The sequence below is a fragment of the Paroedura picta genome, chromosome 5 (genome assembly GCF_049243985.1).
Source record: "Paroedura picta isolate Pp20150507F chromosome 5, Ppicta_v3.0, whole genome shotgun sequence".
NCBI classification, from domain to species: Eukaryota; Metazoa; Chordata; class Lepidosauria; order Squamata; family Gekkonidae; genus Paroedura; species Paroedura picta.
This window is the reverse complement of record NC_135373.1, coordinates 101,194,618-101,222,259: the sequence shown is the minus strand read 5'-3', so window position 1 is coordinate 101,222,259 and position 27,642 is coordinate 101,194,618. Positions and strand designations below refer to the sequence as shown.

Sequence of the window (27,642 nt, the reverse complement as noted above, 5' to 3'; positions counted from 1 at the left end):
GTCAGAACGTAATGGTCGTTCGCACGTAAACAGCCTGCCCTGTTACCCAGATCTTGTGACCGGCCAAGCAATACGAAGACTTAGTGGAGAAACTGTCATCCGAGAGAGGTGATTGGGGAAGTGTCGATCACGTGACGGCAGGGGAGCTTTGTTGGCGGAAGTAGAACCGACAAATGGTAGAGGTGAGTGGGGGAGGGAGGTTGTTAGGGGAACGAGAGAGTGTGGATCGCTTTGGCTGTCGACCCCCCGTCCCCCTTCTTTAAAGTGGGGGATGCTGGTTTACCAGGGGCTATGGTGGCTAGGAGTGGATGGTACCCTTTTCTGTTCAATAGGGTGGCGCTTTCTGGTGTCCCACGTCCTGCTGCATAGCCTCTCCGCCTCCCCTTTAGTGTGCCTTGAGGCTTCTGTAGCTCTGCCCTGCCCTGTGTGGATGTTATCCTTAATAATTGTCTCTTAAGCAACATCCGTGTCTGAAGGTCGGAATCCGCCCTTTATCTCTTGCATTTTCTTCGAACGCTGCCGTTCTGCAATGAAAGGTAGTCCCGTGTAAGCTTGCCGCTTTCCAACTGAGTGAGGGGCAAACTTTCAGCAACGTGGAGTTTCTTCTGTAGTAATGGTGACAGCTTTGCCTATTGCATGTCTGTATATTTATTCATTTAAAACATTTGTATGCTGACTTTCCACCTGATCAAGGCCCTTATGGTGATGCACGGAAAACGTTAGACGAATAAAGAACAGTACTAAAATTGTAAAATGATTCAATAAAAGCACATAATGGGGCCAGGGAGGAGGGTCAGTGATGGTTATTGTAGGTATGCTGAATGAAATGAAAATATCTTCACTTGCTGATGGAAGACACTGCTACAGGAAAACGTGAAGCTTCTTGGTGAAGGAGTTCCAGAGTTTTGATGCCACAACTAAGAAAACCCTTTCTCAACTCACTACCTGTCTAGCCTTAAATGGTGGGGGGTAGCTGATGCAGGGCCTCCAGAATTGACTAGAGTGGTTACGTTTGTTTGAGTGAAAGTATGTTAGTCCCAAATCGTGCAGGGCTTGAAGATCATGGCATCCGGCCCTCTCAATTCCTAGCAAATAGATGGGGAAGAAACTGACATTTTATTTTCCTGGGCTCCAAGATCACTGCAGATGGGGACTGCAGCAAAGAAGTTAAAAGACGCTTGCTCCTGGGGAGGAAAGCTTTGGCAAATCTAGACAGCATCCTAAAAAGCAAAGATATCATGCTGCCAACAAAAGTGCATCTAGTCAAGGCTATGGTCTTTCCAGTTGCAATGTATGGCTGTGAAAGTTGGACCATAAGGAAGGCCGAGCGTCAAAGAATTGAGACTTTTGTACTCTGGTGCTGGAGAAGACTCCTACGAGTCCATTGGACTGCAAGGCGAACAAACCGGTCAGTCCGAGAGGAGATCAGCCCTGACTGCTCTTTAGAAGGCCAGATCCTAAAGATGAAACTCAAATACTTTGGCCACCTCATGAGAAGGAAGGACTCCCTGGAGAAGAACCTAATGCTGGGAGCGATTGAGGGCAAAAGAAGGGGACGACAGAGAATGAGGTGGCTGGATGGAGTCACTGAAGCAGTCGGTGCAAACTTAAATGGACTCCAAGGAATGGTAGAGGAGAGGAAGGCCTGGAGGATCATTTTCCATGGGGTCACGATGGGTCGGACACAACTTTGCACCTAACAACAAGAACAACCAGCACCCAGAATTGAGCCTGGAAGAAAACTGGAAACGTGTAGATGGAAAAAGACTGAAGTAGTGTGGTCTTTTCTATCCTCTCTAGTCAACACTCTGGCCACAGCAATTTGTTCCAACTGCTACTTCTGGTCAGTCTACAAGGACAGCCCTACATAGAGCACATCACAGTATTCTAACATAGAAGTTACCAGGGTATGCACCGCAATTCATTTTGGCTATTGAAATTACAGGAGCCCTGCCAGGAAAAGTAGTCATAAATATACTGGAGTTAATATTTCCCATGACTTTGAGGTGTTAAATGTTTTGTGATCAAGTAGTTGTCTAAGAAATGTGTCTCAAATTTTTGAAATGGTAGCAAACTTGCCCTGGTCTGTCTCAGAGATGCATTTCTTTCTCAGGAAGAAAATGTAACACTTCTAATCTGAATCTATAGAAGTCTGTATTCAACTTCAGAATATTAGGCAAGAGCATCAGGTACACAATGAGCCATCAAAAGCAGAATTACACCCTTCTGAGACTTTGAAATCTCTTTTCAGGATGGCACTGATAGACTTCTCATGGCCTGTAAGTATAGGGAATATATTTGTGATTGCACCATTTAGATTCATTCTGGAAGAGAATTTGCACCTTGTGCTAGGAAGCCAAATATACCCTAGTGGTTTAAAATACAGATTTACAAGTGCTTGGACAATAAATCTTGTGTGTATATCTCCAGATTACTGGCAAGGTGGGTTTTGACTGCAGTATTCAGGCAAAAGGGAAAAATACAGGGTGACTCCTGAGTTAGGACACTGGATAACTTTTCTGCAGGAATGACGACATTTCTGGATGAGTTAGTGCAGATATGAGATAATCGAGCCTGAACATATAATAAAGAAAGTGGAAATTTCAGACATATATGAGGAAGTTCCTTAAAATTGTATGTTTCAGGCTTGTAGCTTGCATGTTTCAGGCTACATTTTCTAAGTAAACCTGCTTGCTGCCCCCATGCATTTATTTTATTTACATCATTTATACCTTGCCTTTCTCCCGATGATGACCCAAAGCAGCTTATATCCCAGTCCTCTTGCAGTCCTGTAAAGTAGCTCTGAGTGTATGTGACTGGTCCAAGGTCTCCTGACTAATTTCCATGGCAAAGTGTGAAGCTGGGTTGCCGAGACCGTAGTTTGATAATCTAGCCACAACACCATGTATGAGACATTGTAAACCACATGTGCTGATCACATTTTTATTTAACAAAATGTATATCTCACCCTTCTGCTATCATAAGTGCCTCCAAGATGTCTAACATATATGAGCCTAGCTTTAGCTGAGAGGGCAGTAAAACATAATCTAGTTGAAAAAATGCTGTTCATTTAAAAGAAAGAGAGTAGTAAGTTGCACATTTTTTAGCAAAAGCAAGAGTGCCCTGCTTCTTTTCCTCTTTCCCTCTTCTTTCCGCTTTGATCCCAGTTTTTGTTGAGATATGTAATTTTGACATCTTTCACCTGTATTTTATTTCCCTGGGGCCTTGTAAATAATTTCTGCCCAGCCTCTAATTTTCCTGTAGAAACCTAAAACTTTTAGGGACAAGAGACTATATTTTTATGTTTGTGGCATTCTGGATGTGGGAGAGCAGAGCACTGAAGGGTTGCGCTTTATGAAACATCTGAATGGAACAGGCAGTCTGTAATACAAAGTGTGTGTTCTTAGGTCTGTATTGTGTTCCTCAGCTTCAGTAGGTCTTACTCGTCTCTGCTGTATTAGATGGTCTCTTAGCTTGATGTGGAAAACCCTCTGGGTTCAAGTTACCAACAGCCTGTTGAAAATACCATCCCTTTAAGAGAGGTTTAATTTATGGAAATAAGTGGTAGATGCTTTTCATGGCATGGAGGAGAGTAATATTTATTTTCTTAGATTTTTATACCGCCCTCCCATATGGCCCAGGGCGGTCATTGTCAATTGATAATTAACATCCCATTCAGCTTCTATTAAAGGAGCATGACGTTTTTACCTACTCAGGATTTTAGCCTAGAGTTATTTTTCAGTGACCCAGCCCCCTTTTTTATGAACTCCACAAGTCTCTTGGTTACCTGTACACATCCTGAATTTTGATAGTTAATGTAACATCCTTAAAAAGCAGACTTTCTGTACAAAAATTCTGTACTTTCTCGAATCACAGGCTTCCTCAAGTGAACTTTTAAGGAATGTTGGCCTCAAAATCCTAGGAAATGAGATCTTCTGTCACTTGTTGAGTTCTGTGACCAAGAGTTTACCTCCCTGCCCCCATCCCCATCCTCCAGCTCCCAAACACCTGCCGCTTTCTCCAAACAAACTGTGCACATACTAATCAGTTGCTGAAAACACGCAAGGCAGCACCTGACGTGTGTCTTCTTTTCATGCTTTAAATTGATTGTGCCATTGGGGACAGTTTGCTCGTAGAGATCAGAGCTACTTACCGGTGCTTAAAAACAACAACTTGCCTGCTGTAATTGTATGACACATGTGTCTCTGACCTTTAAGCTGTGTGGAAGATTGCAAAATGCATAAAATGCAGGTCACTGGAGCAAAACTACATATGGAGGGAGGACTTGTTTGTTTCAAGTCCTCTGTGAGGGTCGGGCATATCACTATCAAGCGTGGAGGGTGAGTTTTACCTTCCTCACAAAGTTGTCTGTGAACACAATGCTTTGCTTCTCCCCTTATCCAGTGGGAGTGAATGGCCATGGTGGATTTATATCTGCGTGACAGAACAACATCAAGCTGGGCCTAAGCTTGCTCCTAGCTTCAAATGACCCCAGTCTTTTAAATCAAAACTTCTATGTATGCAGTTCCACTGGCTATGCATAGAGCTCCCTTCTGGTTCCTGTTTGTGGTCACTTTGGGAAAGTGGCTTTTATCGATGCAGATGGATAACTGAATGTGTTTGTTGTATAAAGTGCCACGCTGAAAGCCTTGGCCGTCTGACTTCTGTGCATTGCCAAGCGTGTATCCCGCTCAGCAAGCGGAGCAGGGAAATTACCTGTCCTGGGTTACATATTGAATGGGGAGAAGGGAAGTTAGAGCGGTTCCTCAGTGGGCTTCCTCGGGCGGTGGTGGGTTCTCCTTCTTTGGAAGTGTTTAAGCAGAGGCTAGATAGCCATCTGACAGAAAAGCTGATTGCATGAACTGAGGCAGATTGTGAGCGGGTGGGCAGGTAGTTGTGAGTTCCTGCATTGTGCAGGGGGTTGAACTAGATGACCCTGGAGGTCCCAAGTGTCTTGTAGACGAACAAATTATTAGGGGATGACACCGTTGTGGTAATCTGGTAAAAGGTCGAGAAGTGCTATTCAGTGGCCGCCATTTTCAAAGGTAGGCTGGGAAACAACTGGAGATTTGGGGGCTGGAGAATGAGGAGGATCAGGTTAGAAAAGGGAGGAACTTGAGTGCAGTGTAATGCCATGGAATCTACCTTCCAAAGCAGCTGTTTTCTCCAGGTGAATCGATCTCTGTTGCCTAAAGATCTGTTGTAAGAGCATGGCAACCCTAGGTGTATTTTCAGCTCTTTATTTATGTGTGACTACTTTATATATGTAGATGAAGGTTATCCTTTGGTAGGAAGGTCATATATGATGACAACTTTCAAATGGCAAGAGCGGAGAGGCCCTACCTCTTCACATTTTTGCCCCCTCATATAATTTTACTTAGGAAAATGTGGGGGAGGGGCCAGCTTCCCTGATAATCTCAACTTTCAGGGTGTTTTACGTTAGCATCTCAGTATGTGTGTGGTGCTAAGTGAAGGAGAGGATGGGGGAGTGAGAATGGAGATGCCTCTGGACAGATGTGCAGTGAAAATAACATTCATTGGCATGACTAGAAATTCTTATGTCTTTCTGCAGTGTTGGAAGAATACAAGCTACTTTTAGAAACATGCAGTTCTTTGGTCGACTTATGAACACCTTCGGCAACGTCACCCACTTGTTTTCAAACCCTTATCGAGTGAAGGAGGTACCCTTGACGGATTATGCGACTCGGACCCGTCTGAAGTGGGAAGACAGGATAATTCTGTACGACAACAGTTCTGCTCACTCCTGGGACTGCCTTTTCATCAATCCACAGAATCAAGTGGCTGCCTTCCGGTGAGCGGCTGAGGCCTTCACGTTTTGTGCTGGACAATAATCCCCCCTACCCCAAAGGTCATCGTACAAATATGACAATAGGAGAACATGACAATAGTTCCGAAACCATGAAGGGGCATATGTAAGAGTTCAAGAGCATAATAGTAAACTCCTTTCTTCCTAAAGGGGTCCTTTTTGGGGAGGACTATAGATACATATTGTCCTGCATAGTCGACTCCAGAGGAACCTTTTCCTCTAAAGAGAGACTAGCCTGCACTCTGTTTCATCTTTCTCTAGTTGAAGAGATGACCCATGAGGTCCCTTCCAACTCTATTATTCTATGATTCTATTATTCTCGTTAGGGTTTTCTGCTGTAAGGCACTTAACAGCAGAGGAGAATACTCGTTTGAAAAGGTGGAGAATGCTGCCTCTTGTCCGCTGATGAATGCTGGTTGCCAGTTAGCTCTGGGTTCAGTTTGAAAGTGCTTAAATGTTCCATGGCTTGAGGATTCATGTACTTCTTTCTCCCTGTACAAATGCCCTATGTGCTTGTGTCCTGCCCTGTGCTTTGTGCCCACATTACATGAAGACAGTGAAGAGCAGGACTTTTCATGTAGTAGCCCCAAAGCTATAGAAAAATCTCCTTAATGAAGTTAGGCGATATTTGCCTTTTTTTTTTTTAGCCTTCCAGAGAAGGTGATAAAACGTGTCTGTCCAACAGACTTTTAGTCCCTATAGTGGTCATGCTGCAAAGTTTTGTGAGTTTTTAGTTGTTTTGTTGTGAGAGTTTGTATTTTATTTGAGTACTGATTTTTGCTTCTGTGGTTTCATTGTGTGCATTTTTAATATATCATCTCAAGCATTGGAAAGGCAGAACATAAATATTTTTAACTAGTATAATTTCTTCCACAGGCTTTTCCAGGTAGATAATGAGGCAGATGCGATCCAGCTGTTTGACCTGTACGTAAAACAGTTACGTCCATTCTACGAGAGCTATCGAGAACCTTTGCCCCTGGACACCTTGCAGCAACTGACAGATTGTTTTCGCAACCACCCCACCTGGTCCCTGGCTCATATAGCAGTCGAAGTTGGACTCTTGGAGAGCTTCCGGCACAACCGTATCTTGAGGTATGGCTCCGGGAACTTCTCGTAGTGAGAGAGAGTATAGGAGCAAAAGGCACCGGCGTCTGGATCTGCATTCCAGCTGTCTAGAGCAGGGGTAGTCAAACTGCGGCCCTCCAGATGTCCATGGACTACAATTCCCAGGAGCCCCTGCCCCTGTGGCAGGGGCTCCTGGGAATTGTAGTCCATGGACATCTGGAGGGCCGCAGTTTGACTACCCCTGCTCTAGAGTGTTGGGTTTGGAAATCCAGGTTGAAGGTCTTACTCGGTAGTTACTCTCAGTGGCAAGCCTTAGGCAAATTATCATAAGTCTTGTAGGCAGTGGCCCTGTCACTGAAATATTCTGTTCTGTGTATAGAGGGCATAGTAAGAATGCTTGATGGCTGCAGTGGTGGTAGAAGTTAGGGGACATTACACAGTTAGCCTTTTTTCCCCAACAGAAGTTTTATAGAAACACATACAAATATAAACAGAAAGGGGGGAAAGGCACTTCCAAATTACATGCATAGGAAGTGAATTAAGCCAGATCTCATTTAAAAACTGAACATGACAGATGTTGTGAGGCTTTCAGGTGCTTCTGAACTTCTGTTTTGTTTTCTTGCAATACACTAATATGTCTACACCCCTAACGGTTAAATACAATTTCAGGCTCTGCTGCCAACCCCCCCCCCCCCCCGAAAGCATTCCTAGTCTGTCATGCACAAAGGTTTTAGTTAGCCTTTTGTTGGAATGTATAATATTGCATAATCTCAAAAATCTGGCTATTTGTCCAACATTGGTGGTTTTTAATATTCATATTACTCCAAATTCACATTTCCTAGACATTTAATGCCAAAATAAAATCTAAAGCCATACTTAAAGGTAAAGGTATCCCCTGTGCAAGCACCGAGTCATGTCTGACCCTTGGGGTGACGCCCTCTAGCGTTTTCATGGCAGACTCAATACGGGGTGGTTTGCCAGTGCTTTCCCCAGTCATTACCGTTTACCCCCCAGCAAGCTGGGTACTCATTTTAGCAACCTTGGAAGGATGGAAGGCTGAGTCAACCTTGAGCCGGCTGCTGGGATTGAACTCCCAGCCTCATGGACAGAGCTTTCAGACTGCATGACTGCTGCCTTACCACTCTGCGCCACAAGAGGCTCTTAAAGCCATACTTAGGTGCCCCTTAATTTAAAACAAAATAACCCCCCCCCCCGAATAACTAAAAGAATGTTAGGACTTCTAGAGAAGTGATGACACAACTGATTTTTGATAAAATATTTCCCCATATTTGTGCATAGTCTAGCCTTTCTCAACCGTTTTACCATTGAGAAACCCCTGAGAGATTATTCAGGCTGCAAGAAATCTCAGAAGTGGAATGATCATGCAGAATATGGTTGGGAGGCTTAGCTGTGTCCATGGCCACCTGGAGCCCTTCCCCTTCCCACTCCCTCAAGGCCTATCATAGGCCATTTTGGGAAGGGGGGGAGCAGGTCAACATGACCATATATTGTCATATCATGATAAATGTCTTAATAAATTTTTAAAAATATAAAAAAATTAATTAACTCCCATCCATTCGGGAAATCCTTCCAAGGCCATCAAGAACCCCCCGAGTTTCACAAAACCTTGGTTGAGAAAGCCTGGCATAGATACGGCCATATCAAAATAGTCAGTGGGCATCTGCTCACATTGCATATGGGGAACAGCCTCCCTTTGGCTCTCCCAGATTTCACAAATTGGAACGTAGAGCAATACTTATGCACTGTAACATTTTCAGTGTGTTGTAGTGGTTAGAGTATTGGACCAGTGTCTGGAAGACCCAGATTAAAATCTGCGCTCTGCTAAGAAAGCTTGCTTGGTGACCTTGGGCCAGTCACTGTCTCTCAGTCTGGCCTACCTCACAACATTGTTGAGAGGATAAATGTACGAGATGAGAATTATGTAAGACTCTTGACTTACCCATTGGGTGAGAAAGATGAAGTAAACGAAAAAGAAACAAAAATAGCCCAGTTGTTCTGATTTCTGTATTACAGCTCTGAAAATGTCATGCCATGTCCATTCTGTATTCCGATAATACTTCAGTCTACCTCTAGTTGATCTAGAGTTAAAAATTTAAATACGTTTGCTGGGGGCAGAAAAGGATTTACGTGATTTTTACACTGAACCCATCATTCCAACACTCCAGTAACTAAAAGGTTATTGCAACTGATTCATATTTTCTGTCTGTTTCTTTATATATGACTGGAGAGTTTTAAAATACCACGAGAGGTAATCAAGGGGACATCTATAGCTGATAGCAAAGAGAAGTTCTCTTAGAATGAATCCGTGTAGATACAATTTTGACTTTGGAACCACTTTGGAACCACTCACAGTGGTGTGCTTTTGGGGAAAAATAGAGCTGGGGGAGGGGTAGAGAGGATGCATGTATGAGATTCTGGTTGGCTTTGTACTCAGGCCTGATCCTCTACCTGATATTTCCTCATCTTTCTTTGCAGCTGCATGAACAGCAATGAAGGTGAGGACGGCTGCACTCCATTGCACTTGGCCTGTCGGAAAGGAGACATCGACTGTCTGCGGGAGCTGGTGGAGGAATGCCACGCCCGACTGGATCTTGCAGACAGAAATGGAGATACTGTCTTCCACTACGCTGTCCGAGGGAATAACCCCAAAATTGTAGAGGTGAGGCGTTGGAAAGAAGGGACACTTTCTTCCTACAAGGACAAAGGGGGAAGGGTCATGCCATTAGCAGAGGAAATGAGGACTTTCAAAATGTGGGTGCCAAAAAGAGGCTGTTCTCCAGATGTAGGTAATGGGGGATTGTCCAAGTGTGTCAGTCTGCAGGCATTGTGGTACAACTCTCCAGTTCCAAACTTCATATTGGCTTTATGATGCTGATGCAGTGGGGAAGAGGATAGGGCAGTGGGGAGTGCTGAGCTCTCCTTCTGACTGTTTGTTCTGTCCTGCAGATGCCCCCAGGCAGTTTTAAATATGATTCCCACCCCCACCCCCCGGCTGCCATCTTACAGCCTGGGAATGATTGGGGCAATGGAATGGGGGGGATTGGCCTCCTCTGCTTTTCTGTTTTTCCCTTGCATTTATGTGTAAAGCGCAATTTACAGAGTTATCTTTGCTTCCAAGTAAGACATATGATTATTATTTATTATATATAGCCAAATACTGTAAATATTCTGCATTTGGAATCATGTATATGGAAAATTAAATGGGATTCTGGCCCACTTTTCTCTTTCTTGAACATGTCGTTTCCCTGTTGTGTTCCAAGAAACTTTCAAATAGTAGTAACACAGAGGTGCATTCCCTTGTATAAATGGAACATGCAAAGGAATGTTTATGTGAATTTGAATTTATTGTCCGCCACTCTCGGCAAAGCCGGCTTGGGAGGATAGAGTTGGCCCTACCGTGGGAAGAACAAAGGTGAGCTGTGTTGTGCTTCTTTCAGAGCCACTAATGTGATCCAATTGTTCCAGCTGCTGGGCAGAAGGTCAACCGCTGCTTTGGACCATCTGAACAACCAAGGTCAAACTCCTTTGCACTTAGCCTGCCAGCTGGGCAAGGATGAAGCTGTCGTTTCACTTCTGAAGGTTGAAGCCAAGGGCAGTACCTTGGGAACGCTGGGTTTCCCCATCCACACTGCCATGAAGTACTCCCAGAAGAGGTACGGTTGATTTCTTTGCTGGGGTCAGCGAGCTAGAAAGGAAGTTCTTTGAACATGGATTTGCTTTATACTTTCTATGACTCAGTGGCAGGAAGGGTCCATCAAGAACCCATCTCCCTCCCCCCCCCATGGTTTTCATCAGGACAGGCCAACAGCATAGTTGAAGAGAGAAACAGAAGAGCTGTGCCAGTCAGCCTGAAAAAAAGTAGGCACAAGGGCAATGGTGCAATAAAAGAGGGCAGATGTGTATTAAATGAATAATCATGTTAGCTTCATCAGGAGATTCTTAATTTAAATGCAGGGGGATTATTCATTTAATATCTGCAATCTTTTATTGCACCATTGCCTTTTTGCCCACCAGTTGACCTGGAATGTGGGTGTCGGTCTTGGCAGCCCGCCTTTCCCGGGTGCCAGTCTTGGGCCTCAGGTGTCAAGGTGAGAGGACAGAAGCTGTCCTTTTGCTCCTCGGGTTGACCCTCTGTGCTGCTTGCCATGTCCCACATGGCTCCAATTTAGTTATCAAGCCACTGAATTTTAAATGTGCCCGACAGCTGGTACGACTTCCTGGTTGTGTGAGGAAGCCTCACAATGGCTTGTGGGTCTACAACAACAGCATTGACCTGGCAACTGTGCTGCTGTGAGCTGGTCCTACTTGCCCCTCGGACACAGCTAATGCTCCCCTCTCCCAGGTGTTGTCTGCGGCATTGTCCTTGAGCAGCTGGTGCTGAGCCCTCTTTGCAGGCCTTCTTCCTTTGCAGATATGAGTGAGCCGGGGAAGATGAAACCACACAGCCAGTTAATATAGCGGATCTACAAATTAATCTTACCGGACTCTTGGACTGTATCATCGGAGTGTCAGCCTGCAAATTCAGACCTATTTCCCCAGGAGTCCTTGACTGATCCGTGTACCTGTTGCTTGCGCTTTTCGTTCTAGATGTGCCAGGGTTCTCCTTGATGCAGACGTCAGCCAGGTTCAATACAAGGACCAGCGGTATGGAGCCACGCCTCTCCACTGGGCCAAGAATGCTGAGGTGTGGAGCAAAAATACAAGCTTTGGCTATGGAATGTAGAAATCTTTCCCATCTCTGTGCTTTTTCCTTGCCAATGGCATTGCCATCTCTTGTGCCTTTTAAACTGTTCCCCCAGGATGTCTATTTAACTGTGAGGCTTGAATTGGAGTAGCTGCACCTGCTGAATTTTGTTCTGCAGGGCAACCGTTAAAAAGGTGCAGGGGTCCCTCTTCTGAAGTACAATTGGCAATCTTGTGTATGGAAATCAGAAGTCTTCCGTGATTTCCCACCCCCCCCTTAAAAGTAGAATCTCCGTGGTCCACAAATGTATGTTTGCATTTGCAAGCCCGGAATGCACACTCAGGGCTCCTTTTAAGGCAAAAAAATATGTCAAGTGACCCCAGAGGAGGGATTTTTGTTTGGGAACATTAAGGTCTACTTAATCCAGCATTGTTCACAGGAATGTTACGGTGCGCATGTCAGTGGGGTTGATTCAGAGGTGGTTTTTGGCCTTCCATTTTGGTGCAGTAGTTTAGAGTGGCAGTCTCTCACCTGGAGAACCAGGTTTGATTCCCTGCTTCTCCTCCACATGTAGCCTGCTGGTGACCTTGGGCAAATCACAGTTCTCTCAGAGCTTTCTCAGCCTCACCTTACAGGGTATCTGTTGTGGAAAGAGGAAGTGTGGGCAATTTTAAACTGCTTTGAGACTCCTTCAGGTATTAAAAAGCAGGGTACAAATGTCTACTTCCTAGAAGTAACAACTCAAAGCTATTTTTTTTGGGGGGGTGCCTCCTTCCCTGTGGACCCTCCCTTACCTACTGGGACTATCAGCTAGAGCCCCAGTCCTAGCCTAAGACCTTTCAGGCTTGGCTAGCAATTAATAAGGTGCAGGACTTTTTTGGTGGCGGTGCCTGTTCTGCAAATTCCCTTTCAAATGTGGCTCATTAGGGTTCTTCAGGTCCATAAAAGGCATCCAATGCCTTTCGATCCAACAGAACAGCTGGAGGACTTAATACCTGTGATGCTTCGTCATCTGGGTGCTGCTACTGCCACCGTGACACTTGACTTCTCTGCTGCTGCTCCTACTGAGTTGCTTCATTGTTGGAGATGAGCTTCCAGCACCATATTTATCTTACATAGTGGACTGCTTTACCCAGAAGTAGCACTTGGGAGCACAACCATGGTCCTGCCATTGACCTGACTGCACCTTTCTTCCTTCCCCTTCTTCTCTGCGTGGACCTAGATGGCCCAGTTACTTATAGAGTTTGGCTGCGAAGTGAATGCTCTCAGCATGATGGGGGAATCAGCCCTGCACATCGCTGTGCAGCGGGGGCGCTTTGACTGTGCAATGGTGCTGCTGACACATGGAGCTATTACCAACACGAAAGGAAAGGATGGGAACACTCCCCTGCACCTGGCCATGAAGGTGGGCTTCTCCCCAGCTGATGTTTTCCTGGGACTGAGGGGATGGGGGAGAGACAACCAGGGGTCTTCCTTTCCTAAATGGCAGAGAACCTGCCATTAGGAAGACAGCCTTTAGGGTTTGGATCCTGAGATCCATCAGCAAAAAGCATGGCCAAGGGTTTTCTGGCTTTCCTCTCATCTGCCAGTAGCTGTATAAGTGTAGATGTCTACTCTTTACGAATTAACTATTTGCTCCGTGCCTCCAACGCTGACGTAGCAAAGCAGTCCTCCCTGGCTGGCCAGGGCGTCAGTTCAAAGAGTTCCTGGTTCCTGGTTGCAAGGCTTCCCTCCCTGTTTTAAAGTGACTGCGCTCCAGAAACCCACACCTCTTAGCAGAGATTTGAGTCTTAAATTTATTTCCCCATCCTCGTTCACTGTGAGGCTGATGTCTCCAATCCTGTCCCCACCTCCCTCGTTCAGGGAAAGAAGGAAAGAGTCTCCTGCTGTGCTTGGCTCCCCTCCCCACTCTGAGCTTCCCCAATCAAGTGCAGAATACTTTATGTTTCAATTCGGGGGGGAGGGGAGACCCAGGTTCAAACCGATCTGAATTCAGCAGGAGCAACAGTGGAAAAAACAAAATAAGTGCAGAACCAGCCCAGGTCTTTCTTTTCCTCTCCTTAGCAAGACCACCTGGATATGATCAAGGCCCTGATAGTGTTTGGAGCAGACGTGGAGGTCCCTAATGATTTTGGGGAGACCCCAGGGTTGCTGGCAGCCAGGACAAGCAAAGGTGAGAGGGCAGTTGTGGGGCTGGGGAGTGGCAAGTGTGGGAACAAGACACAGACTGTGGAAAATGGCTTTGGACCCTGGTGCTGATGCATTTGTGGGCAGCCCTTGCAATCCCACATGAGAGGGTACCAATTTGCCCCGTCCAATATAGCTGATGAAAATTGGAAGCTGGGACACACAAAACAGGCATCATAAAGCAGGGTGGGAGGATTAGCATCCTCCCTGCAACACCATAGCAGGTTGCTACGAGTCCTTCATCCGTAGGCCGCTGGGAATGGGGTGGTTCCACACTTGCAGTGGTGACTGTTTGCTTTCTCTCTAATGCATGTGACATCCTCACCATGCAAAGGTGCCAACCGGAAGGTGCTCTTAGACCTGCTGAAAACTATAGGGACTGAACGCTGCCACCCTCCCAGTGACCCTGCCCTCCATTTGGCAGCCACCTCATCCTCATCCACTCTCTCGGAAAGACCACCACCCCCAGGGACCACAGACTCAAACCTAGGTAACCTCCTTACCTAGCCCTGTGACTCTCTGTCTTTCACTCACTCTTGTAGGACCTCTTCATCTGTTAGAACATCTCAACACAGCAGGGATTTTGCCAATAAGAATGGACATCAGTCCTGGGCAAACGTCATCAGTTTTTGCTGAGTGGGCATTCCCTGGGAAGGAATGGCCATATGGAACAGTGCTGGGATTCTCTCTAAGCTCTCTAGCTGCTTGTTCTTCCTTCTTGTCTTTCCTGTTCTTTTTTTGTTGGTTTGGTGGCCAGCAGAGGAAGCTGCCAGATTCAGTATTTCATTACCTACACTTCATTGTATCAACAGATATTGGCCACGCACAGATCGTTGGTTCCTTTCTGTTATAGCTTCGGTAAAAGCCAGGGCTCCCGTCTCTTTCATAGCTGTCTATATGGGAGATCTTGGCCAGGTGTTGCTTTACCTGTCGAAGAATGGCAGTGGTGGCAGAATTTGTAAGGCAAGTCAAGGCACATGAGTGCCTTGACTGAGGTGTGGCTGGCAGGGGACTTCCCAGTTTTCCTAAGTCAAGCACGCCTTGGCTGACTCTGGCCACGGCAGTAGCAAGGCAAAAGCAAATTCCTAGGCTTCCAGTTCTTCACGTCTCCCTCTTCCCACACTACTCAACAGATATCCTGGTATGTTTGTCTCCTCCTGTGTCTTTCTAGGATTCAAGGATGTCATATGTGTGTCTGCAGCGCTTAACACCTTGCTGAAAGCACCAGACGTGACCGATTCTGCCGCTGAGAAGAAAAGAACGTGAGTGTGCCGGAGTGAACGAGATTGCTTTCTGTGGTCTGCTCTCTTCCGTGCTGGCAGATAAAACTCTGTTGATCAGTCTGACAGAAATTCTATGCTGTATAAATAGATAAATAAATAGGTATCCCCCAAAGTGAAAACGACCCCCCCCCTTTCCTCCTCCCCTCTGGCTCAAAGCACATTTCCCAAGCGTTCTGCCCTCTTTCCCGGGGTGTCCCTTGGGTTCTGATGCTTGATTGCTTGACTCAGGCATCTGAAGCTGGGAGCAGCCATTTGGGTGACTGGTGTTTGCCACTAAATGCTTCCCTCCCCCTTTTATTCTGCAGCCAAGACCGCCTCTTGAGCCTGGATGGCGGGGGTGTCCGGGGCCTGGTGCTCATCCAGTTTCTCATTGCCATAGAGAAAGTTGCGGGGCAACCCATTCGGGAGCTCTTTGACTGGATCGCTGGGACTAGCACAGGGGGAATTCTGGCACTGTCTGTTGTGCAAGGTAAGCAGTGCTGGAGCAACATTTGCTCACTGGTGGGAAGGAAATTGTCTCCATCAGTTCTCAACTGTATTGTCAGCGGTCCTATAAGCATTGCTTAATTGGTTTTCCCAGACATGCAAAGCATATGAAGCTGCCTTATGCTGACAAGGTCATTATTGTCTACTCTGTCTGGCAGTGGGTCTCAAGCAGAGGTCTTCCACATCAGCTGTCTCCTGATCCTTCTGCCTGGAGATGCCAGAGATTGAACCTGGGACCTCCTGCCTGCAGCACAGGTGCTCTGCCACTGAGGCCCAGTCCCTTACCAATCAAAAGCCTGTGCAGAATGATCGTAAAGGAGATTTCTTCTTTTGTTGTGGTTACCCGATTGCCAGGCAGGGCTCTATGTTCAGATGCACCATTCAGTCTCATGTCCGGTATCTGGATGGTTTGCAGAGTTTGATCTATTGCAGAGTCGGGAGGCTGAAGCTCCATATTCCCTTGTTAATCCCCTTCCTGCATGAGGTCTGCCTTGGTCTTTTGAGCCTTTGGCAGGTGGAGCTCATGTGTTTTTAGACATTACCCTGCAAATGGAGATTTTCTTTCATTTAAAAAAAATAGAGCCTAGTACAGAAAGGGGTAATTTTTGCACAGGATACAGCCCTTCACACAGAGTGTTTTTCCCAGTTCCCCCCTCAATCCTGCCATTGCGTCTTGTGAACAACCCTGTCCATTCACTGGTCACATTCAGCCACTCTTTACCTCCCAACAAGGGGTGTACAAAGAAACCCAGCAGACAAGTATTTGGGGGGTTCAGGCCTATTGAACTCCCTCCCAATACTCCAGATCCCAATATTAGTACAGTATTTAGATTTGGTAAATATTTGGGAATCCCAAATTTTTTCAGCTCCATTATACACTATGGGGACCATTATATACTTAATATAATGGGATTATCAACCAGGGGGTACCTGGGACTCATAGCTGCTGATGCCTCTCCTAACAACAACTAAAAAAACACGCACACAAAGTTTCAAAAAATTGGACCAAGGAGTCCAATTATACCAGCCTCCAAAGAAGGAGTCTCCATCCTCCATTATATTTCCATTGGGAGAGGGAATGCATTCTAAGGGGATAAGCAGAAAGTTCATTGTAAAGAAGAAGAATTGTTTTTTATACCCCACTTTTCACTACACCCTGTAAGGTAGGTGAGAAAGCCCTGAGAGAAACTGCTCTTTGAGAGCAAGTCTAACAGGATTATGACTAGCCCGAAGTCACCCAGCTGGCTACATGTGGAGGAGTGGGGAAGGCATTTAAAGGGACTGCAATCTCTTTAAATTTGACTATGGCTATCCTGAAAAATATTTTCAGGGTTTTTCAGTGGTGGCTGTTTTGGATGGCCAATTTTGGATGGCCAAAATTCAACTTCAATCTATATCTGAGAGAATAGCCAAAAAATACCAATGAGATATTTTTTCAGCTATTCTTTTTGGCTAAGGTGCACCAAATGCACATCCCTACTCCCTACATATGGCGGCAAAGCAAGTGGCAATGGCATCTTGTCCATAGTCCTCTTGCGCTCTCTCCCTATCATGTCCCCTTTAACAATGTCCATCCCTCATCTTCTGTCACCCTTATGACTGCTTCACGCATTGCAGCAAAATAGCACTGCATCCTATTTTATGGGGCATCCGCTGCATGTTTTCAGATGCTCAGGTGTTATTCAGACATTATGCAGGGGGAGCCTCCCTGAATTTTCAGCAATACAGAATATGTCTCCTAAATGTCATTTGGCTTTTCCAAATTCTGTTATGTTATTTGCAATAGAAATTTATTTCATGCATTTTTTTTTAAGTCATGGACTCTTGCCAAGCTCTCCTGCATTTTGTCCTTGCAGCCACCTCTTTGTTAAGGTAGTTGAAGCTGAGGGAAAATGACTGGGCCAAGGTCCTGCAGCAAGTGCCCATGTCTGAGTAGGGACGTGAACCTGCATCCCCAAAGTCTTAGTCCGGTGCACTAACCCTTGCAGCACACTTGCTATAATTTCTGCCACTGTTGGGTGCGCTGTGGAGGCTTTGACAAATGTGCCACTTTGCTTGCCCTTTTGCATTGCAGGGAAGCCTATGGATTACATGCGCTGCTTGTATTTCCGCATGAAAGATGAGGTGTTTCGAGGGTCCCGACCTTACGAGTCAGAACCCCTTGAGGATTTCCTGAAGAAAGAATTTGGCGAGTACACCAAAATGACAGATTTCAAGAAACCCAGGTGCTTCCCAACTCTAGTAGTGCTGGCTAAGCATTTCTCCTGCCCTACCCACCTGTCCCTGCCTTTTTGTATCCTTCCCAGACATTTAACTCGATTAAGGGCAATAGGTAGGCAAGGAGGGAAATGTTATCTCTCTGGCCTCTTACAGGGTCATGTTGACAGCCACTCTGTGTGACCGGCAGCCTGCCGAGCTCCACCTCTTTCGGAATTACGATCCGCCAATGGCTAAAGCCAAATCCCGTTACAAGACAGCAGCCATGTTCCCGGAACTGACCAAACCAGAAGGTAAATGCTCATGGCTTCAGGGATCAAGTCAACTTGAGGGACTAAAGGAAGGCCGTACGGAAGAGAAGAATAGATGCTTCTCTTTCTTGCATCTGGGGCCCAGGCTGTACCAAACGTTACTCCTAAAAAGACCAATGAAGAGGCATCTGAACAAAAGGAGGACTTGAGTGACAGCAAACCCTTCCCTTTTTGATCTTAGGCCACAGGAAGAAGTACGAGTGAGATGGCAGCCAGGATCAAAGGGCAGGGAAAAGGGTGGACATTCCTGACCCCTCCCCCAGCAACAGAATAGATGTGAAGCACTGAAGCTGTATATGAATGCTAAGCAGTTGAAGCTACTGCCATGACTGCCTGTCCACTGCACAAGAGGGAGGGAAATAGCTCTTTCTTCTCTCTCTCCCTCTCAGATCAGCTGGTGTGGCAGGCCGCTCGCTCCAGTGGAGCTGCCCCCACATACTTTCGACCTATTGGGCGGTTCCTGGATGGAGGGCTGCTGGCCAACAACCCTACCTTGGCTGCCATGACGGAGATCAATGACTACAAGAAGTCTTTAATCCTGAAGGTGTGGCTCCGCCCTGTGGAGGCCTCTGTCAAAGCATTTACTTCCACTTCAATATCATTGTATAGTTGTGTGGTTTGGAGTCCCATTTTAAACTTCATTGCTTGCTCAGTTCCCACAAATTGCAGGGAGACCGACTTCCCTGTTTAAAAAAAAAAGTCCTGTGACAGTTTGCAACCTAACAAAAGTTAGTAAAGCATGACAGCCGCCTGCATGATAAATGTGCAGGTCTTTAAAGTGCCACAGGATTCCTTGTCTGTCTGCATGACAGCAGACTGAAAGCCAGTGCATACCCTGACCTCGAAATGAGGCATCATGTACTTCTTTTCAGAATCACTCACTAAATGCCCATGCTGTCCAGTGCAGTTGGAAACATCTTTATAGCCCACTTCTCTACCCGGTGGGGACCCAAAGCACCTTACAACTTAGTTCTTCTCTCCTCTGTTTTATTCTTACACCGTGTGAGGAAAGCAAGGCAGGGCAAGAGAGAGACTGACCCCAGGTCAGCCAGTGAGCTTCCATGGCAGAGTGGAGAGCTAAGCTTGAGTTTCCCTGATCCAGGTCTGACGGCTAATACCCTACTCAAAGGGTTCTGGTTATGACCTTAGTGATGGAGCAGGGTTTAAACATAACTTGTGAAGTTATGTTGGAAGGGCCAGCTTCCTCTGTCAAACAATAATGCTCCAAGGACTCTGGAGCAGATACTCATCCCTCCCTCTTTTGGGTATGAAGAATGGGTTCACTAATGCTAACCAAGGTACGTTTCTCTGTCCTTCCAGGGCAAAATGCATGAGGTGAAGAAGTTGGGCGTGGTAGTGTCCCTTGGAACAGGAAGGGCCCCACAGGTTCCTGTGAGCTCAGTGGATGTTTTCCGCCCATCCAACCCTTGGGAACTGGCGAGGACTGTCTACGGGGCCAAGGAACTGGGCAAGCTGGTGGTGGATTGTGTAAGTATTGGATGGCAAAGGGATGGGCCATTGAAGTGGAGACTCCATGTAAGGTTTCTGGTGCTGCCTGAGGCCTTCTCCATTTTAGGCATAAAAGGAAATTTGGGGTTCAAATACATGATGACGCTTTCTTCTGAAACTGTAGGAGTTTCCCCATATTGTTGTAAAGTTTAGGGTTCCCCAACCTTTTTAAACCAGTGGGCTCCTTCGAAATATCGATATACAGTGATGGGAGCAACTGCAGAATGGCTATGATGAGAAGCCAGCTGCAAAATATTACGCCACAACAATGAACACAAGGAACAATTTATTTTCATGGAAATTTTAACTCATGACAGTTAAACTGACAGTTTAACTCACGACCGGGGGGTGGGGGTGGGGAGAAGGCGTCCTTCGGGGCCCACCTCCAATTAGTCAGAGGTCCACATGTGGTCCGCAGCCCACAGATTGGGGATCGCTATCCTACTGGGCAGAAGCCCCATATGGCCATGCCCATTTTCTATAAATCCTTGGTAGGCCGCAGGAAAAGCGTCAGTGGGCACCACGTTGGGTACTCCTGTTAAAGACCATGGAGATGTGGAGAAATCCTGACTGTTGATGTAAAGGCAGTTTTCTAGCTATTTTCCCCCTCATGATTCTCAATTTTTTGTGGGTGGGGAATTGGGGTTCAGGATAGGGGTCCATGCATCACTGGGGGACAAATGGCCAGCCTACAAAGAGACCTGGAAAAAATTAGAATGTAAGATTTACAAGAGAGCCCCTCCACGGAGAATCTCATCAAATATTGAACGGGCCTCATAATCCCCACCTCCATATGTTAGTAGTCACCATGGGTTAATGTTAGTCCTTTTGCTATAAACCTTTTAAACTGATACTGCATTCAGAGTCCAGGCTGCTGCAAGCTCACCTGTGATGAAGGAAGTCGGTGCTGTTTGAATTTCCAGAATGCTGGGTCTGAAGGGTTCTTCTGCAGAATTAAACATCTTTCTTTGGCGCTTGGAGCTTTCTTTGAACTAGCACGATGCAAGGGTTAAGGAGCAGCAGCCTCTAATCTGGAGAACCAGGTTTGATTCTTCGCTCTTCCACATGCAGCCAACTGGGTGCCCTTGGGCAAGCCATTGTTCTCTTAGAGCCGTTCTCACAGAGTACTTCTGTTAGAGCTCTTTCAGCCCCACCTATTTCATTCACAGGGTGTCTGCTGTGGAGAGAGGAAGGGAAGGCGATTGTAAGCCATTTTGGGACTTCTTTGGGACGCAAAGCTTTCTCAACCAGTGTTTTGTTGGAACACTGGTGTTTCTTGACAACTCTGGATATTGCTTTTACATTTGTTAAACATTTATTGGGTGGGAAAGGCAGGGGCCCCAGGTGGGGGTGTACACAGCTATGCTTCACAACTATATTCTGCATGATCCCACCACATCTGGGGGTTCTCGGAGCCTGAAGAATGTTTTAGGGGTTTCTCAATGGTACGGCAGTTGAGAAAAGCTAGGGTAGTGAAAAGCAGGGTATAAAATCCAGTACATAAACACCAAATGAAAGACAGTGGCTTTCTGTATTTATTTATTATTATTACATTTATATACCGCCCTCCCCAAAGGCTCCTACATTGGGTTCTACATTGGCTTAACAGACTTGTCCCCAAGGCCAGTATTTTCAGATAGTCCCATATTGGCAATTTCATGCTGCTGGCATCTCTCTGAAACTTGTGTTGAAGTAGCACAACTCTCAGGTCATTCCCATAATAGTCATGTTAATGAAAATGGTTTCTGTGTGCTATTTTTTTAGGTCTTTGAAATACTGATAAGCCTGTTTTCCTCCTGGCCGAGTCATTTTTAATGTCGAATTTTATGTCTCTGTTCTCTTGCATAGAGACAGTTTGGCCCACATAAATGGCAAAACGGCACAGCTTGCATATTTCAATAAATACACTGCTTGGGTTGTCATGGGTCCAGCATTCTTTCAAGGGTTAATTCACTCACATAGCTTCTAACACAACATGTCTGCTCCCAGCTAATACGGTTGCTTGTTTTCTTAGATCTTTTAGCAAGAATAGTTTCTTGCATCTTAGAAACTTGGTTTAGTTACAGAGATTAGATAATGGCGCTCTGCCCTTGCTTGCTTTTTAGCCTCAGAATTAATACGGTTTCTGCCACTGCTTCAAGGAATGGAAAGGTATTTACCCTCAGCCAGAACTAGGTTAATTATAGCTGTCAAGGGATCCATTCATAAAAGTTTTACATGACTCCCCAGGAAATTCAACCCTCCCAAAGGGGTTGTGATTCCCCTGCTTTGCTAATGTTTCTCCTAACATTTTCCCGTGTAAAACTAATGTTTCCAGCTCCCCCGCATATTGGAAACAGCCTATCTGCTTATCAGTCCAAATGGTTGTTCAGAGGCTTGTCTGTTGATTCATTTATTTGTGTTGGGGTTTATACCCTGCCCCTCCTCCCAGCAAGCTGGTTCACGGTGGCTTCCACAATTTTAAAATCGCATGGGTAAGTAGGTGGTACAATTTATCCGTAAAATGTGTAGTATATTAATAAATGTAGTAAAAAAGGGAATGCTTACGAACGTGTAATTCTTTAGATATCAGTTGGATGCAAGAATGGTGGGATTGTTGGGGTTTTGGGTAAAATTTTAATTTATTTGCCAGTACTTAATCAGCCTAGTCCAGGGGTAGTCAAACTGCGGCCCTCCAGATGTCCATGGACTAGAATTCCCATGAGCCCCTGCCAGCAAATTTATGGGAATTGTAGTCCATGGACATCTGGAGGACCACAGTTTCACTACCCCTGGGCCTCCCTCCCACCAATGGCTTAGAAAAACCCAAATGCCACGTATTCCTTTGCTTCTGCAGTTTCAGCAGGTGGTGCTCGCACACTGCCAAGCCCATCTTCAGAACCTCAAATGCTAGACATTTATTATGTTTTTTTTTAAAGTGGGAAATTGTCAGGATGTTAATTTTTTCGTGTTGGATATGCCGTGCAACCCTAAACACTGTTACACACTTCTCTAAGTCCATTCAAGCCAGCGGGCTTAGGAGAATGTATCTCAGTTTAGGTTTGCAGAGACACTGTTCTTTTTTGACGCATGCCTATGGGGTCATGGCACTGCATGGTCCCTGCTTGTAGGCACCTTCTCTGTACATCTAAGGCTGCTAGCAGTTGGGAGGCAGAGAGCCGTCATCACTGCTGAACCGCAAGGCTGCATCTTAAACGGCCGCTGGGTTGCTCCAGTTCCCCTTCCTTGTCTGCTGCCAGCAGTATAATTGTCTGAAGTCAGAATTACCAGGCCCTGAATGGCAGCGATGCGTTCTCGAATCTAATTAGCCTGTCGCTACCACCAAATAGTTATTAAAGACGATTCATTCATTCAGTGCAACGGAGGCCCTGGAAACTCGATAAGAATTCCAGAGATGGAAAGCTTCATGTAGTTTTGTATTCTGCTGCAAAGTCCAAATTCTGGTCAGGGGAAACTTGGTCATTCCAGCACATATTGGCGTCACACTCTTGCATCGATTTGGTTCCTTGCTGAAAATGTGATGTGTAGGGTGGGCGCAAACAGGATCTTCAGTGATTATAGCAACGTCTCTTCACAGTGCACTGATTCAGATGGCCCAGTGGTGGATCATTCAAAAGCCTGGTGCGAGATGATAGAGGCCCGTTATTTCAGGTATGTGCCTCATACAGGTCGGTGCCTTGCAGGGGTCAGCAAGGGTAGTGCTTGAGACTTAGCTCACTGCCTTTCAGGGTGTGAGCCTGTGTAGCCTTTGCTGCATTGAGATAATTAGCCTGGGGCTCTAGCATCCCTGTACACTAGTTAAGGACTGAGCCTTCCAGCAGTCCAGAATGCTAGAACTTAAGGCTGTCTTACTGTAGAGTATTAATAATTTCTGTGTTTGGGTGTGAAAGCTGAACAATGAAGAAAGCTGACAGAAAGAAGATTGATTCATTTGAAATGTGTTGGAGGAGAGTTTTATGGATACCATGGACTCCCAAAAAGACCAGACAGCGGGTTCTAGATCCAGTTAACCCTGAATGCTCCCTAGAAGCTCAAATTAATAACCTGAAGTTCTTATACTTTGGTCACATTATGAGAACACAAGACTCGCAGGAAAAGACACTAATGCTAGGAAAATTGGAAAACAACAGGAAAAAAGGAAGGGGCAACATGAGATGGATGGACTCGATCAAGGAAGCCACAGACCTCAGTTTGTGAGGCCTGAAGAAGGTGGTTAATGGTGGATGTTGTGGAACTTAATTTCTTAGAGTTGCCATAAGTTGGGAGCGAGTTGATGGCATCACACACAATGTGCACACACTATTCTGTTCTGGAGTGCTGTATAAGCCTTCTGTACAAAATAGTTTGTGAAGTAAGATGGATTGAGAGGATTTGACTGGCTCAATGTTACGCCCTGGTTGGGCAGCCAGGGTGATGGTGTCATTGAGAAATCTGAACAAAAGTGGTGGATGAACGCATGAAGGTGCTTACAGTGAATCAGGCCCTTGGGCTCCCCAGGGTCTTTCACAGCAGCCAACACTGACTGGCAATGCCAGGGATTAAACCTGGGGCCTTCTTCATTCCAAGCAGGAGCGCTCCCACTGAGCCCCCCCCCCCAATCTAGTAGTAATTATTAATAACGGATTAGGCTGTCTGCAGGACAGGAGATGCCGTTCCAGAGGATAGATAGCCTGGGATAGGTAGCTACTGAGTCTCTCTTGAAAAGAACTGCGGTAACAAGGCTGCCCTCAAGGACAAAGTATATCTCCTGATATATTGCTGAAAAAGCCTGGGCATGTCACATCACAAGCTGCTTCAGCCTGCTATATCTATAGTGCTCAAGAACAGCAGACAGGAAGTGTTTAGGTAGCAGCATGAGTAACTTCTGGGCAATTGCCATGGTGGCACAAGGAATGCTGAGGTTCTCCTACCTGAAAGCTGTGTGGAGAAATGGTTAAAAGCATTGAACTGATTCCTTCATCCACAGGTTCAACCCCCAGTTAGAAACAGATGTTATGCTGGACGAGGTGAGTGACACTGTGCTGGTGAACCTGCTATGGGAGACTCAGCTCTACATTTACCAACACTGGGATGAAATCAAGCAGTTAGTAGAACAGTTTTTAATTCCCTGACGTTTTGCAAGACCTGGTGGTGCTGGTGCTGTGTCTCGGCAGAAGGGATTCCGAAGACTGACCAGAAGTAGCAGATTCTGCTGGCCTGTGGTTTACTTGTCCTCCTCCCCACCAGGAACCGAACTTGAAGAATTTGGTGATTCCACTTACTGACGTGTTTTATAGTTTCTGTAATCCGTGCGTGGTGGCGGCTGCTCTCTTCCTGCAGCCTAGCATGCAACTGAAGGGCATTTCTTGTATTCCCCTTTGCTTGTGTGATAACAGGGCACACACGAGTGATCGGAGACAGATCAGCTGCCCCTGCTTTCCTCACAAAGGGTATTGACTGATACTTTGGGTTTGATGTGTTGCACCTTTCTGTCAAAAATTCTGCGAGAGGTTAAGAGGATTTGAATTGCTCACTTCTCTGTGTGCCCATTGGATTCTGAATATTTGCTGTGAAGGAAGGTAGAGTTGTTATCCCACAGACTCTCTGAGGGATCTCTGAGAGAGCTACTGGCCTGCAATAATTTTTCAACTAAGCATTACAAGCCTCCTGCTTGGTATTGGTAAGGATGAGCGCCTTTGGTCACAAACAGTCAGAGGCTCTCCCCTTCTCCTTTCCTGAAAGGGAGGGCTACTTGTATAATTGGAAAAGTGTTGAGGAAAGTGGGATATCGTATGTATTACACTGATTTCTTGGCAGATAGAACATCCACTGGTGGTATTGTGTCACTGGCAGAGGTGGAGAAATCTCTCCTCACTCCCACCCACGCAGGAGTCTTCTAAGAAGGGTGAACAGGTAGATTTGGATACAGGTAGATTTGGATGCAAAAACTAAACCACATTAGTGAGGGGAGTTTCTATTGGCAGACTATATCTGGCAAGTAGTCAAACATTCATTTCAGTGTCTTTTCCCTTCTGCATTGCAGTACATTAATTCCTTTTTTGGTTTATTCAACCGCGCCTCCCCCTGCTTCCCCCTCTCCCTTTTCTCAATGACAAGAATTTAAGTGATGCTGTAATTTTTCTGCGTGTGCTTTCTGACTAATTTAATGTAATTTATTTACACTATTGGGAAACTATCCTGATGAATGTGAAATCAAACAGTTGTGGGTTTTTTTCCTATTTACCGAAATTGAAAATAACTGTCCAGGCGTGGTGACTGAGGGGTATCTCCACAACACTAACACAGTATTAAATAAACTGAAGTTTACATGAAACTTGGCTCAGCTCAAGCTTAATAACTCTCCAAATCCTCACAGGGAAGGTACAGACATTTGGGAGGGGGCAGCATAAGCATCTCCCAGGGAGAACATGAAAAGAACTATGCTGCTTCAGGCCATAGCTCTCCTGGTCCCACACCTTGCCTGTATTAGGTGCACAACAGAATCCATTTGTTCTTTGTATCTGGCAAGGGCAGGCATTTTTCCTCCTGATGGAAGCTAGCAGGAAGAATCTGGTTCTTTTAGTAAAATATCACTGTTACGGCTATCACCATCACCACAATATGTTGCTGTAATGTGAATACCTATAGACATTCACAGTATAGCAGCCATTCAGTTAGATAAGTTGCAGCTAAGTATTCAGGAGAACTGCAGGGTGATGTGGGAGAATCACATGTTAGTGCCAGCTTGGTCTAGTGGTCAGGAGCGTGGATTACTAATTTGGTGAGCTGGGTTTGATTCCCCGCTCCTCCTCCACATGCAGCCAGCTGGGTGACCTTGGACTCTCCACACACTGATAAAGCTGTTCCGACCAAGCAGTAATATCAGGGCTCTCTCAGCCTCATCTACCTGACAGGGTGTCTGTTTTGGGGAAAGGAAAGGGAAGACAATTGTAAGCCACATTGAGATTCCTTCTAGTAGAGAAAAGTGTTCTATAAGAACCAACTCTTCTTCTAAATTGTTTGGAATCATGACACTCCTGAAACTACAGAAAAGCTTAACAGAGGATTTGATGTTGTGAATTCTAAGGCTAATTTTTCAAAGGTGGAATCAGATATTCCCACTCAAGTTCCAACACTGGTATTAAACAGTGGTCTTTGACCCTGAGTGTTTGATGCTTCTGGTTAAATACAGTGCCCAATACGTCCCTCCATGGTGGTTATACAAAACTGTTCATTCCAGAGGGAAAAGCTAGTGACTGCCTTAGATTGGGTTGACTAAGAGTTGGTAAACAGAGAGGCCATAATCCAGCAGAGATATTGGATGCTTAAACCCCATTAGAATCAATAGGTTTGAGAATGTATCACTCACTCTCCATGTAATAAGTTTGGTCTTTCCCTGGATGTACGTTTTGGCAAGGTATATGCCATGTGTGAACTAGGAGATGATGAACATTGGGCTAGCCTTTTAACCTGCTGCTTCTGTCCCAGGAATTCATCTGCTTATTACATTTTTTTCTAGTAAACATACTATGTAATGTTTGGCAAAATTAAGAATTCAGTCATAAAAGGTTGAAAAATGTGTCTTGTTTCCATCTCTGAAGCACTTTATTTCCAATCCATATTCACCTTGGTTCTACAATCATACCAGAGAGAGGAGAACATCTGTGTGTATTTTTAGGTAATATAGCAAAGCTTCTGTAATGTGATTGTTCCCAGTTAGGGATGCCAGTCCCCAGGTAGGACCTGGGGATCTCCCGGTTTTACAGCTCATCTCTAGGCAACAGAGATCAGTTCCCCTGGAGAAAATGGCTGCTTTGGAGGGTGGACTCCATAGCATTATACATCACTGAGGTTCTTCCCCACCCCAAATCCTGCCCACTCCTGGCTCCACCCCAAAAGCCTCCAGGGATTCCCCAACGCAGAGCTGGCAACCCTGTTCCCAGTGTTTTCTCTAAAGCAAGGGCAGGCTCTGAGTGACAGCAAATCCTAATGTGATTGGTTGTGGTCAAGAGGACAACTTAGCTTGCAGAGCTACACAGGGAGCTGAATATAGAAACTGATGATAAATAATTA

At 45.7% G+C, this 27,642-nt stretch overlaps 1 protein-coding gene across 5 annotated transcripts; it reads left to right on the top strand.

Moving 5' to 3' along the window:
• PLA2G6 (phospholipase A2 group VI) lies at positions 1–25,903 on the top strand. 5 transcript variants are annotated; one of them, XM_077339514.1, is made up of 18 exons: positions 34–182; positions 2,114–2,279; positions 5,573–5,812; positions 6,704–6,919; positions 9,389–9,572; positions 10,379–10,566; positions 11,501–11,597; positions 12,820–13,002; positions 13,662–13,770; positions 14,119–14,274; positions 14,956–15,046; positions 15,373–15,536; positions 17,628–17,778; positions 17,927–18,063; positions 18,471–18,625; positions 19,402–19,569; positions 23,168–23,241; positions 24,557–25,903. In XM_077339514.1, the coding sequence occupies exons 3-18, from the start codon at positions 5,604–5,606 to the stop codon at positions 24,699–24,701; spliced, it is 2,427 nt and encodes an 808-aa protein (XP_077195629.1). In that variant the 5' UTR covers positions 34–182; positions 2,114–2,279; positions 5,573–5,603; the 3' UTR covers positions 24,702–25,903. The 5 variants fall into 5 exon arrangements, with proteins under 5 accessions (XP_077195630.1, XP_077195628.1, XP_077195632.1 ...); XM_077339515.1 differs by lacking the exon at positions 2,114–2,279 and having other exon boundaries at positions 1–108; XM_077339513.1 differs by lacking the exon at positions 2,114–2,279 and having other exon boundaries at positions 15–182.
• The last annotated feature ends 1,739 nt before the right edge of the window (positions 25,904–27,642 follow it).

Excerpts from the sequence above, each read along its gene's own strand:
- PLA2G6 (XM_077339515.1), top strand. The coding sequence starts at position 5,604 with ATGCAGTTCTTTGGTCGACTTATGAACACCTTCGGCAACGTCACCCAC. Across the intron at positions 10,567-11,500 it reads ATGAAGTACTCCCAGAAGAG|ATGTGCCAGGGTTCTCCTTG; the intron begins GTACGGTTGATT and ends TTTTCGTTCTAG. Across the intron at positions 23,242-24,556 it reads ATAGAGGCCCGTTATTTCAG|GTTCAACCCCCAGTTAGAAA; the intron begins GTATGTGCCTCA and ends CTTCATCCACAG.